A 15,904-nucleotide genomic window follows, 5' to 3' on the forward strand; every position below is an offset into this window, starting at 1 on the left:
TTTTCCATGTTTACATGCTAATTTGTAATGCAACATATGTATCAGTGTGTATGAATTGTGCTATAAACTTGCCCTCTCGATCATGTTGTATAATGTTTTGAAGACATTGATTAGTATGTTTTCCATGTGTGCATAGAGTGGCCTCCAGCTGAGCGCCAGTGTTGCGTATTCCCGTAGCAGCGGCGGGATTCACAGCCTTAGAATCCGACTCCTCCATGTTTTATTCATCTCACGCCGTGTGAACGTCCTGTGGGGGAGCTGCTGCCATTTCCCATTTCCTCTGACATGCATCGCCCCTTCACTCATCACTGCACTCGAGTAATCGGTGCCTGGACACTTTTAAATATATATATATTATATATATATACATACATATATATACACATACATACATATCTATATCTATATACATATCTCAGTAATGGTAGGTAAACTACTGGCCTGAAGTAAGAAAGAAAAACAAACTCACCAAGGGTTTTTTTTTTTTACTTTTTGATTTATTTTTCTTCCAGTGCCAATTCCTCTTACAGCTACTGAACGTCATAAGGGAGATGAATTTCAAATCAAAACAGGAAGAAACAAATGACCTTCACAAAAAAAACACTTAAACAGAACCCCACCCCCCTGCCATCCCCCACAGTCTTCTGGTCAGTTTGCCAGCTTATTGATCAGCCACCCTGAGAGGAACCAGGGCTTCCCCTCCAGACGCACTCGCTATGGATTAGACTAACCCTAAGTGGGGAGAGCAGCAAACGGTAATACTTCACTCTAATATCCCACCTGTCACACAAGATGGATATTCCTCGGCCAAAATAGCCTCGTCAACATTTCAGCGTGGATGGCCGGTACGGCCCCTTAACTCCGTAGAAGGAGATCTAGAGGAGAGGAGGAAACGTCACCACGCTCTGAAAATCGTCCCCACACTTCTAGAAAGGCACCGGCTGTGAACCGCGTGTTTCCTTCCGGTTAAATAGCCATGGTTGTAAATGCTCCTATAAGGTTTGCACTTCTGTGGCTAGAGATTAAGCTAAATGGCACATTAGAGAGGAATGCCACCTCACAGATTGCAGGTCCTGTGTGTGTGTACTTGTGTGTGTGTGTGTGTGTCTGTGTGTGTGTGTGTGTGTGTGTGTGTGTGTGTGTGTGTGTGTTTGTGTGTGTGTGTGTGTGGTGCTCGCGTTCTGAGGGCAGCCTTTGTGATTGCTATAATGGTGACAACCACATAGTCCTCATCTGCCAGGAGTCATTTCAACGCTCCGCTCCACAATCACACAATGTGCCCTGGATCCTCATCTCTCAGAGTGAAACGTCCTCTCTCTGATGAAGACCCCTGAGAAGGGAGATGGGCTGGTCCAGCTGCCTGAAAGCTTTTAATGCCACATACGTGTGTGTGTGTGTGTGTGTGTGTGTGTGTGTGTGTGTGTGTGTGTGTGTGTTCAGGAACTTCACCACCACAGTGAGACATCACAGAAGCAAATGGTCCACGGAACACAGATGACCACACTCCTGATAAATGGGCCACACGCATGAGGGACACTTAAAAAAAAAGAGTCTCTTAACATCTCTCTCTCTCTTTCTCTCTCATCCATCTTTTTCCTATCTCTGTCTATCCATCATCTCTCTCTCTCTCTCTCTCTCTGATGTTCTCCCTGATGTGCCCTCAGTTTCAGTCACGTCTCGTCCCGGCGAGGGGTACTCTCAGATGCCGTCGTTGGAGCGCAGACGGCGCTCGTGACTGCCCCTCTGTGGGCTGGGCCGCCCCCGCAGCCGCCCCGTCTCCCGGCAACACACGTAGCGCTCCCAGATGCTGAGGAAGGCGCTGCGGAACTTCTTGATGCGGAAGGCGTAGACGATGGGGTTGACGGCCGAGTTGCCGTGCGTCAGCAGGATGGCGATGTAGATCAGGTACATGGGCTTCTGGCACTCTGGGCAGAACAGCGTCAGGCAGTTCAGGATGTGGAGGGGCAGCCAGCTGACCGCAAACAGGAAGAGCACCAGTGCCAGCGACTTGGCCAGCTTCAGCTCCTTGCCGTAGTAGCGGCTGGGGTCGGTGTGGCTGGCGGTCACCTTCTTGTTGAGCTGCCGGTGGATCATGTAGAAGATCTCGACGTAGATGGCCAGCATCAGCACCAGCGGCGGCAGCACCCAGCCGAAGAAGTTGAAGTAGACCATGTACTCCATGCTGATGACGTTCTCGAACTGGCACACCACCACCGGGTTGGCGCCCGCCGCCGCTGCCGCCAGCGTGCCGTTGCTGTCCTGGCGGAGACGATCCAGGTTGTTCCAGCCCAGCATGGGCGTCAGGCCGACCACGATGGCCACCAGCCAACTGACCACCACCGCCATCCCCGCACGCCGCCGCGTCACCACACGCTTATAACTGAGAAACACAGAGGATATAAGGCTGTTAGAACTGCACACACACCTATAAGGCTGTTAGAACTGCACACACACCATATGAGACAGCCTCTTATAACTGTACACACACACACACACACAGAGGAGATGAGACAGCCTCTTATAACTGTACACACACACACACACACACACACACACACACACACACACACACACACACAGAGGAGATGAGACAGCCTCTTATAACTGTACACACACACACACACACAGAGGAGATGAGACAGCCTTTTATAACTGTACACACACACACACACACACACACACACACACACACACACACACACACACACACACACACACACACACACGGGGGAGACACACAGAAGAGAAAAAGTCAACATCTAACTCTGCTTCCTATAACTGCAGTCAGAGAAAACCACACTAGGAACAACTAAAGTGCTCTGCATACAGGGACCAACATGACCAATGTCATACCCATACCCACTCATCATGGCAGTGCTTTACCACTGCAAGAGCGCCATTTCAAACAGACAGGATGCAGAACCACTGACACTACGCCAGATACTATGCCTCATACCTTACAGACACACACACACACAGTACACCAGATACTATGCCTCATACCTTACAGACACACACACACACAGTACACCAGATACTATGCCTCATACCAAAGGATATTACAGACCTGAGATATGAGAGGGAGGATAAGAAGATATGAGAAAGACAAACACACATGCACACGCACACACAAACACACACACACACACTTGACTTTCAACAATCTTACTCCGGCACTCACATAGATACACACACATATACACACACACACACACACACACACACACACACTAGTGTTGTCACAATACCAAAATTATTGTTTTCGATACCGATACCAAGTCACACACACACACACAAATGGAAAATGATGGCCAAATGTCATATCTTTCTGTCATATATTTTGAAATTCATATATATATTTTGTTAATAGTGTGTAGCATTTTATAATCTGCATAATTATTAGTAGCTAAACATATTTAGTTATTTGAATACTGATTTTAAAACTATTACACTTAGTCATATCTTTAATGTGGTGTAGGTCTAATTGAGTGTGCATTGGTGGTGTGTATAATTGAGTGCCTGTCGCTTTAAGAAATACGTAAGGGTAATTAGCCTTCAGTCTCACGGTTTTCGGCTAGTGAAAAATAGTCGCATACAGTGCATAACAAGGATGTGTGGATGTGGAGAAGTTAGGCAGAAGTCAGTTAGACATTGAAAACAAAACAGATGAGTGATCAAACTAACGGAGTAAACACATGAGAAACAACCCAACACAGAAACAACCCAACACTGAAAAACAACCCAACATTGAAATGACCCAACACACAGAAACAGTCAGCTCTACATCAGCCAGAGGAGGAGAGGAGAGGCAAAGGCAGCCAATAACAAAGCAGTGCCCAAACAGACTTATACTATGTTAAATGCGATACATGACTAATTAAAAGAGAAAGACAGCCTGACTGGCAGACAGACGGACAGATGTCAGACAGACATTGGCTCCATCAGCATCACTAATCCCTCTCTAGTGGTGCTGGCCGACATAACGAGTAGATGAGCCAGGTAGTGTCCAACCTGACAAGACCCATCCCATATCACACCCAGTTGTTCTAGTGTCTGTTCTACATCCCATATCACACCCAGTTGTTCTAGTGTCTGTTCTACATCCCATATCACACCCAGCTGTTCCAGTGTCTGTTATATATTCTATATCACACCCAGCTGTTCTAGTGTCTGTTCTATATCACACCCAGCTGTTCTAGTGTCTGTTCTATATTCTATATCACACCCAGCTGTTCTAGTGTCTGTTCTATATCCCATATCACACCCAGCTGTTCTAGTGTCTGTTCTATATCCCATATCACACCCAGCTGTTCCAGTGTCTGTTCTCTATATCAGGTGCTCCAATGTTCTTCTGTTCTTCATTACAAAAAAGACAATAACTTTATTATACTGTGTTAATCGATTAATCGAGCATAATGAGTAATAGAACGCAAAGCATGCCCTTTGGCAGTTGAGATCAAATGTCTAATAAACATAAAAAGATGTTTCTCCTGAAAAGTACACACTGTTGGATAACAGCAGTTGACACTGGACTGGAGTGAATCTGGACCTGTGTGTTCCTGGCACAACATCACTGAATCTGGGCCAGAATAATTCATTACAGAGTCCAGTCCAGTTACGATCAGGTAACATAAGGACAGGGACACGACTGGGCTGGGCGCGTCCTGGCTAACCGTCCACATTGCATACAGACCCGCTTTGCTGACTGAATGACTGAAGGACCAACCTTCCACCAAGGGAGTCCTGACTGACCGTCCACTCAGACCCACATTAAGGGGGTTGAATTTCCCCTTGAGGATCAATAAAGTATCTATCTATCTATCTATCTATCTGCATCCTGACTAGCTAACCATCCACACTCCACACAGACATGAGTCCTTCTTGACCATCAAAATAGGTGTGCCTTCCACAGGAGATTCTCCTCTGAGGTTACAGCAGTTCTCTCTGGAACAGATCCAGCCCTCATTTGGCGTGGACCTGTGCTGTTTGTGTGTGTGTGTGTGTTACAAAAAGAATGTTGCTAGGCTACAAAAGAGCTTAAACATAATTAACAATTTGTTTGTCTATGTGTGTGTGTGTGTGAGTGTGTGTGAGTGTGTGTATGTATGTCATCTTGTGTAGTTACAGCAGCCCTCTCTGTACAAGCTCCAGTCATGGCATTGAACGATGCCACTGAGCCAGCCCTGTGCTCCTGCCCTGCCACTGAGCTATCCTAGGCAGGCTGGAGCTCATCTCCTCTCCCCCCTCTCTCCGCACAGACAGCTGATACGGGTGCAACAGGCCTTGGGCCGTCCCATCTGATACACTATCTGTCTGCTGGTAGACTCTCTTCTTCATTCCAGAGCGACTGACAGTGAATTGATGCCAGGGAGCGTCTCCCTTGGGCAGCTCTGGGGAGAGTGCCAGGGGCCGGAGTAGGCAGCTCTGGGCAGACCGGCCCTTATAATAATTGACATTATGTTTTACATTTATTCATTTAGCAGATGCTTTTATCCAAAGCGACTTACAGAGGAGAATAACATTCAATGTACTACTGTGTGAGTCATACTACTACAGACACAAACACAGGCACTCCAGAGGGAATGAGCAGTTATGCTAATCCAAGGGGTAGTTTAGGTTAGTATTGGATCAAACACTCATGAACACCATCCCTTCATAAGAACCCATCTCTGATGATATAACCTGGTAGGAGTTTAGTTTCCTCATGTGCTGAGGGATCTGACTATGTAACATTTTACATTACACAGTTGTTCAGCCAAAAGAATAAAAACAAAATATTATAAATAATACATGAGTACTGGAACCCCTGATCCTCCTCTTCCCATAGAGAGTGTATATGAGTACTGGGACCCCTGATCCTCCTCTTCCCATAGAGAGTGTATATGAGTACTGGGACCCCTGATTCTCCCTAATGCCTACTATCTGGTCCTGCCATCTCAAGGTAAAGCACATTACTTCTCTCATTATACTTCTATCATTATTAGTGAAAGCATAAAGCAAAAATGTACCACTGAATGAATATATATAAATGTGACATGGCAGGACCAGATAGTAGGCATTAGGGAGAATCAGGGGTCCCAGTACTCATATACACTCTCTATGGGAAGAGGAGGATCAGGGGTCCCAGTACTCATATACACTCTCTATGGGAAGAGGAGGATCAGGGGTCCCAGTACTCATGTATTATTTATAATATTTTGTTTTTATTCTTTTGTCTGAACAACTGTGTAATGTAAAATGTTACATAGTCAGATCCCTCAGCACATGAGGAAACTAAACTCCTACCAGGTTATATCATCAGAGATGGGTTCTTATGAAGGGATGGTGTTCATGAGTGTTTGATCCAATACTAACCTAAACTACCACTTATATATATATATATATATATATATATATATATGGGCCTCAGGAGGGTTGCCGGTTTGAACCACGACCAGTAGGCACGGCAGAAGTGCCCTTGAGCAAGGCACCTAACCCCTAACTGCTCCCCAAGTGCTGCTGTTGTTGCAGGCAGCTCACTGCACCGAGATTAGTGTGTGCTTCACCTCACTGTGTGTTCACTGTGTGCTGAGTGTGTTTCACTAATTCACGGATCGGGATAAATGCAGAGACCAAATTTCCCTCACGGGATCAAAAGAGTATATACACTTATACTTATAGGAGGAATCTTCTAGAATGATACATTTTGTCTGCATGCTACTGGATTCGTCCGGAGAGGCAGTGCCCCATAACCAGGACTAAATGGATGCCACTGAAACATTGTTGATCACTGCCACATGGACTTATTTGAGCTGAGTTGTTGAAAGTCTGCCGTGAGTCACCATCACCATGTCATAGCAGCGCCAAGTCAGAGTAATTAAGAACTTCTACAGAATAACCTTGGAACGACCTAGGATTCACCTGCTGCATTTTATTATACTGAGCATAAGGCTCGAAAGGATTCACAGAGCATAAAGTGTAAGAGAAAGCATGTTCTTTGGACAATTAGGGTTTATTAAAACGTGAAATATGAGTGTTTTTAGAGTTTGGGAGACAACGGAATTCATGAAACTCATTAACTATAAAAGTACACAGTATGGGAGGGCCGCTTTGGCAAGAGAAGATCCTTTGTACAGTCCTTGTGCAGGAATGTCCCAGGCTGTCCATTTATTAGGAAAAGGCTGTGGTCATTAATCCACCTTCAGACTGCAGATCACAGTCCCCACCAAAATAAACCCCTCTGATGATAATGATCATGCAGATGCAATTAATCAAAGGGATCTGGAGGAGCGGCTGGTTTGGGAATGGAGGTATGAGTGCACCACTGCATCAGGACTACTTTAAATGACAGCCGTGATGCATGTCTGGAGAAGAGAAGGGCTTTTCTCCACACACACACACACACACACACACACACACACACACACACACACACACACACACACAGAGGCAGGGGTGCGCTCCAGAACACACACACACACACACACAGAGGCAGGGATACGCTCACGAACACACACACACACACACACACACACACACACACACACACACACACACAGAGGCAGGGGTGCGTTCACGAACACACAGATACACACACACACACACAGAGGCAAAGGTATGCGCGCGCACACACACATACACACATTTGAATTCTTTATTTGAATCCACCAATCAAATTTCTACAGAAAGGATTCAAATATTCCCAGAGGTGATAGAGCTTTGACATTCAAGGGTACATAAAGCATTACCTACGCCACACAGCAAGACTGCCCATCACAGCTGGAGTTCTGCCAGTTGTTTAGACTTTCCTTTTGATAGCCCTGACAGTCTTAGTCCACTCACAGTCATATGAGAAAGACAAACACACACACACACACACGACTTTCAACAAGCTTACTCCGGCACTCACATAGACACACACACACACACACACACACACAGAAATACCAGCACACATATACACACACACTAGTTTTGTCACGATACCAAAATTATTTTTTCGATACCGATACCATATTTCATTTGATTTGATTTGGGGGGCCGCAACCCCTTGACGTCATCAGTAATATTACAGTAGTCTGATCATTAACATTCCTAAATTCTGCTCGACCCTCCACACACACACACACGGAAAATGATGGCCAAATGTCATATTTTCTGTCATATATTTTGGAATTCATAAGTGTATATATTTTGTTAATAGTGTGTAATATTTTATAACCTGCATAATTACTAGTAACTAAACATATTTAGTCATTTCGATACTGATTTTAAAACTATTACACTTAGTCATATCTTTAATGTGGTGTGTAGGTCTAATTGAGTGTGCATTGGTGGTGTGTAGTTGAGTGCCTGTCGTTTTAAGAAATACATGAGGGTAATTAGCCTTCAGTCTCATGGTTTTAGGCTAGTGAAAAATAGTTGCATACAGTGCACAACAAGGATGTGTGGATGCAGTTTGTTATGCTTTCTTTGTCATTAGATAAAATACATGTTCAAAAGAACAAACAAGTCGAAGAAAATCTTTCTGGGATCATACAAGAGATGAGTGTCATTTATGATTTTAGTGGGCACTCTACAAATGACAGACATGACCTGAGTTGGCGGGATAGTTCTCCCGATGTAAAAGTTTGCCAAGGTTGTGTAGCCTATTTCTGATATTAAACCCAACAGTAAGCCTAATTACCTAAATCCCATAGCCTAGGTAGGTTAGCAACACAAACTTGAAAGATGTAAGTGAGCAAATCAACTTAATATTAGACTATTATTATGTGTTACTGCTGTGCAGCTACAGCATCACTTAAACTAGCAGCCATGTCTGGCTGTTTATGGCACGACAGCTAATAATGTGTGTGAGGAGAAAAAACGTGCAGGCTAGGAGAGGCACTAGGCATGCCTTGCACACACTAATGTTACTACAAAAGAACACGGCCATTTTTAAAAATATTGATACTAATAAAATTAAGTATTGTGACATTTTTTATTTCAGGGCATCGCGATTCTTTTGTAGTATCAGTGCCTACAGTAGTGCAACACTAACACACACAAACATACACCCCTACACACACACACACACACACACACAAACACTTGACTTTCAATAAGCTTATTCTGGCACTCACATAGACAAACAGGCATACACATGCACAGTAACACACACACACACACAGAAGCATCTGCATATACATACACACACACAAGCTCACATAAGCTGACACACAGAAAGAGAGAGAGAGAAAGAAAGAAAGAAAGAAAGAAAGAAAGAAAGAAAGAAAGAGAGAGAGAGAGAGAGAGAGAGAGAGGAGGGGAGGACTGACTCCAGCCAGCCACGGATACAGCTTTCAGTCAATGACCATTTAAAGCCCACCACCCCCACTACACACACACACACAGGTACCAGGTCTGGGAGCGTTCCAGCCTCACGCTGATATTTAAAGCCCCAGTGGCTCTCCTTCAGGTCATCCCCGTGACATCACTCAGATCAGATCAACTCAGTCCAGGGACATGGTGCCAGCACAGTGCGGTGCTGTGGTGTGGTGTGGTGTGGTGTGGTGTGGTCTGGTGTGGTGTGGTCTGGTGTGGTGCCATCGCTGTGGTAGGGTGTGGTCTGGTGTGGTGTGGCGTGGTGTGGTCTGGTGTGGTGTGATGTGGTGTGGTGTGGTGTGGTGTGGTGTGGTGTGGTGTGGTGTGGTCTGGTGTGGTGTGCTGTGGTGTGGTCTGGTGTGGTGTGGTCTGGTGTGGTGCCATCGCTGTGGTAGGGGTGTGGTCTGGTGTGGTGTGGCCTGGGTGGTCTGGTGTGGTGTGATGTGGGTGGTGTGGGTGTGGGTGGTCTGGGTGTGGTGTGCTGTGGTGTGCTGTGGTGTGGTCTGGTGTGGTCTGGTGTGGTGTGTGGTGCTGTGGTGCCATCGCTGTGGTAGGGTGTGGTGTGGTCTGGTCTGGTGTGGTGTGGTGTGCTGTGCTGTGGGTATGGGTGTGGTGTGGCGGGTGTGGTGTGGGTGTGGTGTGGTGGCGTGGTGTGGGCTGGTGTGGTGTGGTGTGGTGTGGTCTGGTGTGGTGCCATCGCTGTGGTAGGGTGTGGTGTGGTCTGGTGTGGTGTGCTGTGGTGTGCTGTGGTGTGGTCTGGGTGTGGTCTGGTGTGGTGTGCGGTGCTGTGGTACCATCTGGGTGGTAGGGTGTGGTGGTGTGGTGGCATGGTCTGGTGTGGTGCCATCGCTGTGGTAGGGTGTGGTGTGGTGGTGTGCAAGGCCTCATTATCCGCACTTGCTGAATCCACTAATGCTAACAGAGGTACTGTACAGTAAGTGGCAATTAGTCAGACACACTCTCTGGAGCCCACTGATCCCTACACGCCCAGGTCACCATGATGGAGAATAAGGCTACGCTACCAGCTACTGGGCCCTCTGGAGAATAGCAGGACTGCCCATGGGGCCCCAGTAATGAATGACTGCCCCTTTCAATCTCAATCAATCAACAATGACAAACTTGTAGCACTTCACTGGAGAGAGTTGTTTACACAACCACAGAGTCTCAGCCACGCAGTGAACAATGTCAAGTGACAGCAGACATAATATGAATGCTCCTTTTCAGAACATGACTGCATGTATTTCAAATGGTGAGAGAGAAGTGGACTCCTGCATCTACTTGAAACAGCGAGAGAGAAGTGGATCCTTTCTTTGACTTTTCTCAAATAGTGAGAAAAGCCTCACGCCGGGGATGACAGGAGAGCTGGACGCAATGGGATTCGCTGCAGACTGAGCTAACGCTTGCATCTGTGGAATTCAGCTGCCTGTGAGGGCCGGGGCCTCTGGCAAACACTGCCCAACCTCTCTACCCCGCAAACACTGCCCAACCTCTCTACCCCCGCAAACACTGCCAAACCTCTCTACCCCCAACACTGCCCAACCTCTCTACCGCGCAAACACTGCCCAACCTCTCTACCCCCAACACTGCCCAACCTCTTTTTTTTCTCCGCCTCTCCCTCTCTGACAGTGGGGGGCATGGAGACTGGGAAGCTGCCTGGAGAGGGCTCCCCGAGACACCAAAACAAAGCACACCTGCCCAGACTCAGGGAAAACACACACACACACACACAAACAACACATACAAACACTTGACTTTCAATAAGCATTCTGGCACTCCACATAGACAAACAGGCATACACATGCACAGTAACACACACACACACACAGAAGCATCTGCATATACATACACACACACAAGCTCACATAAGCTGACACACAGAAAGAGAGAGAGAGAGAAAGAAAGAAAGAAAGAAAGAAAAAAGAAAGAAAGAAAGAGAGAGAGAGAGAGAGAGAGTGAGTGAGTGACTGACTCCAGCCAGCCACGGATCACGTTTCAGTCACGCATTGCCATTTAAAGCCCACCACCCCACTACACACACACACCAGGTACCACACACACACACACATTTAAAGCCCCAGGTCTTCCAGGTCATCCCAGACATCACTCAGATCTGATATTTAGGGACATGGTGCCCCAGTGTGCTGTGGTGTCAGGTGGTGTGGTGTGACATGGTCTGGATCAGGTCAGTGTCAACTCGCTGTCCAGGTGTGGTGTGGTGTGGTGTGGCGTGGTGTGGTCTGGTGTGGTGTGGTGTGGTGTGGTGTGGTGTGGTGTGGTGTGGTGTGGTCTGGTGTGGTGTGCTGTGGTGTGGTCTGGTGTGGTGTGGTCTGGTGTGGTGCCATCGCTGTGGTAGGGTGTGGTCTGGTGTGGTGTGGCCTGGTGTGGTCTGGTGTGGTGTGATGTGGTGTGGTGTGGTGTGGTGTGGTCTGGTGTGGTGTGCTGTGGTGTGCTGTGGTGTGGTCTGGTGTGGTCTGGTGTGGTGTGTGGTGCTGTGGTGCCATCGCTGTGGTGTGGTGTGGTGTGGTCTGGTGTGGTGTGGTGTGCTGTGCTGTGGTATGGTGTGGTGTGGCGTGGTGTGGTGTGGTGTGGTGTGGTGTGGTGTGGCGTGGTGTGGCGTGGTGTGGTGTGGTGTGGCGTGGTCTGGTGTGGGTGGTGTGGTGTGGTAGGGTGTGGTGTGGTCTGGTGTGGTGTGCTGTGGTGTGCTGTGGTGTGGTCTGGTGTGGTCTGGTGTGGTGTGCGGTGCTGTGGTACCATCGCTGTGGTAGGGTGTGGTGTGGTGTGGCGTGGTCTGGTGTGGTGCCATCGCTGTGGTAGGGTGTGGTGTGGTGGTGTGCGTCTCATTATCCGGCACTTGCTGAATCCACTAATGCTAACAGAGGTACTGTACAGTAAGTGGCAATTAGTCAGACACACTCTCTGGAGCCCACTGATCCCTACGGCCCAGGTCACCATGATGGAGAATAAGGCTAGCGCTACCAGCGCTACTGGGTCTCTCTGGAGAATAGCAGGACTGCCCATGGGGCCCCAGTAATGAATGACTGCCCCCTTTCAATCTCAATCAATCAACAATGACAAACTTGTAGCACTTCACTGAGAGAGTTGTTTACACAACCACAGAGTCTCAGCCACGCAGTGAACAATGTCAAGTGACAGCAGACATAATATGAATGCTCCTTTTCAGAACATGACTGCATGTATTTCAAATGGTGAGAGAGAAGTGGACTCCTGCATCTACTTGAAACAGCGAGAGAGAAGTGGACTCTTTCTTTGGACTTTTCTCAAATAGTGAGAAAAGCCTCACGCGGATGACAGGAGAGCTGGACGCAATGGGATTCGCTGCAGACTGAGCGCAACGTTGCATCTGTGGAATTCAGCGTCTGTGAGGGCCGGGGGCCTCTGGCAAACACTGCCCAACCTCTCTACCCCCGGCAAACACTGCCCAACCTCTCTACCCCGGCAAACACTGCCAAACCTCTCTACCCCCAACACTGCCCAACCTCTCTACCCCCTCCCGGCAAACACTGCCCAACCTCTCTACCCCCAACACTGCCCAACCTCTTCTTTCTCTCCGCTCTCTCCCTCTCTGACAGTGGGGCATGGAGACTGGGAAGCGCTGCCTGGAGGGCTCCCCGAGACACCAAAACAAAGCACACCTGCCCAGACTCAGGGAAAACACACATCACACACACACAAACAACACATACAAACATCCAAGTCTAATGAGCTGTCACCATCATAGGGGGATTTAGTTTCAGCCACTGTAAGCAACTGTTGATGCAATCATTCCTTGTGCACATATTCATACTTTGGGGAATCTTAAAATGCTAATATCACATGCATGTGGTTTCTCTGTATGGTTTATGAGTGGTCCTGGCATCTCAATTGCTTCTGGGGCACCAATGAATGGATTAATTAAGTAAACCTAAAGACAATAGGTTAGATGAAATAACAGAGAGAGAGCAAGTGTTCCATGACCTTCAAGAAGGGCACTGGTGGTGATCAATTTGATTATTCTCTCACCCTTGCACTGGTTTTTTAAACCAAATCTCAATCATGATCAGGCTCGGGAGTTTGTCCTTTAAATTTGGCCCCAGAGGACCAGATCATACACACATCTGCAAGAGATGTAAGCGCGTTCGTCTCTATAGGCTAATGATCTTTAGAGTTTACTCATTGTGACCCATGGCCTACTTATTCAGTGACTGGAACCTGACAGAGCAGCCACCATATTATCACATGGACTTTGCGAATCATCTCTGACTCTGACCTACTGGTATTATTATATTTCATACAACAGAAATAGACTGACATTTAATATTTAGGTGGGGTCGATGTGCCGGCTTGCTATGTCGTGAAAACTGAGCTTACCTCATTGGGATTTTCACTCTGAGATAGCGATCAATTGCTATGGCCAGCAGAGCCAGGATAGAACTTTGCGTCAACACCAGCACGGTGCAAGCCACCAGCAAACAACTGTAGAAATGCGTCTCGAGCCCGATGCTGATGGTGATGGCCAGCGGGATCACGAGCGCGCCCACCGCAATGTCCGCCAGCGCCAAAGACACGATGAAGTAAAATGTCGTGTCCCTCAAAGAGCGATTGATCCGCACAGCCCACACCACCATGACATTCCCAATGACCGAGGAGAGGGCGATCACTACCTCCATACCAATGTAGAGAGACTGCGAGTGAGGTAAACCAGTAGGCATCCTTGGTGCGTTCGGGTCGCGGGCTCCTATATCGCCTTGAAGTGCAATGTTACCACCTTAAGTGACAGGTAAAATAACGTATCTCAAATAAACTTTTTGAAGCAGTTCATTGTGTGGACGTTCTGTTAAACAGGACAAATGCGCAGCCATATCCAATATCACGCCAACTTCCATTGTTTACATGTTCAGACGCAGAACGTGAACATGCAGCGTCCTTGTAAACTATAGCAGAGTCTTAAACTTGCCCCTGCGCCTATATACCGCACAAATGTCCATGTCCAGTATTCCACTCCGATGTGCTCCAGCAGGAGACGGGATGATTCATCTCACTTCCCGCCGTGTTCCGGACGGCGTTCGCCCTTAGTCAGTATTTCAAAAGAACGGATCATCCCGTTTATTTTTTTAAGCATGTCAACTCCCCCGCACTCTCGTGAAACTCATAACTGTACCTCAATGACGCTCTCCGTCTATCTAAAAGACGAGAGTTATAGTTTTGCCTTCCGTACGCGGTTGGAGACGGTCTCAGGTTGTTCAATGCCTTGTCCTTGTGGTGAATGATCTAACAGTCTCTTGCGCTCCTTTCTTACCACCTTTGCCTCAGATCCGTATTCGTTCGTAGTCACATGCTAAGTTCTAGACCACCCAATCACTTTCACTGTATCATTCTCTGACAGGAGGTAAATTAGCCGCTCCTGCGTCCAAGCTCGAGGGAGGGACATGCGAGCGCCAACTTATCAATTAGTCAATTTTATAAAATACACATTTACCTCTAACTGTATGTTACGTTTCAAGTGATGCAATGATGCTTTTTGCTTCACATTATAGCTGCACAGCCCAGACTTTGCGTCTCCTGTGAACTTACCCAGCGTGTAATTGGTTTGCAGCTTTTCCGTTTTTTACGGAAAATTAAAGTGCCCAAGCGAGCCATCCTTTCACTGAAAGGTGGAAAATCAAGTAGACATATCATATCGAGAACGGCGTCCGTCTGCAAAACAGTAGAGTTAGCCTACAGGAAGACATGATCACAATTTCGATTGTAGATGAGCGGATGAAGCTCAAGGCATAATTTCTAATACCCCACTAGGCCTATGTATGTAGGCTACCATCATTTGAGGCATTGAAGGCGAGTCATAATTGTTGGTAAAATATTAAACAATTTCTCGATTGCTTACATACATTTTCTGAAAGCATGCCTCATATTCTCAGAACTCTACACACAAAAAAAAAAACACGCACACAATGGGCAAAACCCCTCAATTCTTCAAAACAATGTTATTTCTTCTTAAAATAGTATTTCATTTTCCAATGACAAACACAAACCATCATATGAATAGACATTTATCAGAACCAGTTGAACACTAACGTGCTCAATGTAAACCACTATGATGAATGGAAAACACTTCTTCTCCATTTATCATAATGACTTAGGCCTTTTTTGATTATTACACTTACTACAGGCAGTACATACATACTGTAAAATATTTGAGAATATTGTTTTTATACTCGGGACACACAAATACACAGTAACACATATATTTTATTGTTCCCCACAATAACAATGTACACAGTGTACAAACAACACAAAATTGCACATTCAGTGGTCTACATACAAAACAACAGAAGAATTTACTACAGTGCTTCATCATCTCTTCTGTTTTTGTCTGGCCACAGCACCTCATCCACATCACAAGCATTATGCTATAGCTCTGATTGCTAATTGTAAAACTGTGTGACAGGTGTTTGCCCATGTGATGTCAGTGTGCACAATAGGGCAATTACTGTAACTTTAGATATTTGAATGGCAGTGTGTTCCTAGTGAAAACAAGAGATTTTGTTCATGAAAACTGTGCCAA

At 46.6% G+C, this 15,904-nt stretch overlaps 1 protein-coding gene across 2 annotated transcripts; it reads right to left on the bottom strand.

Annotated features, from left to right (window-relative positions):
* Positions 1–513: 513 nt before the first annotated feature.
* On the bottom strand, positions 514–14,593 carry LOC125302636 (adenosine receptor A1-like). Of its 2 annotated transcripts, XR_007194941.1 has the most exons (3): positions 13,711–14,593; positions 1,385–2,380; positions 514–1,107 (listed from the first exon to the last, which is right to left on the bottom strand). XR_007194941.1 is itself a non-coding variant. In XM_048255930.1 (2 exons), exons 1-2 carry the CDS (start codon positions 14,049–14,051, stop codon positions 1,699–1,701), a joined length of 1,023 nt encoding a protein of 340 aa, XP_048111887.1. In that variant the 5' UTR covers positions 14,052–14,593; the 3' UTR covers positions 514–1,698. The 2 variants fall into 2 exon arrangements, 1 of the variants encoding a protein (XP_048111887.1); XM_048255930.1 differs by having other exon boundaries at positions 514–2,380.
* Positions 14,594–15,904: the final 1,311 nt, after the last annotated feature.

The sequence above is a fragment of the Alosa alosa genome, chromosome 10, assembly GCF_017589495.1.
Source record: "Alosa alosa isolate M-15738 ecotype Scorff River chromosome 10, AALO_Geno_1.1, whole genome shotgun sequence".
In the NCBI taxonomy this organism is placed as follows: Eukaryota; Metazoa; Chordata; class Actinopteri; order Clupeiformes; family Clupeidae; genus Alosa; species Alosa alosa.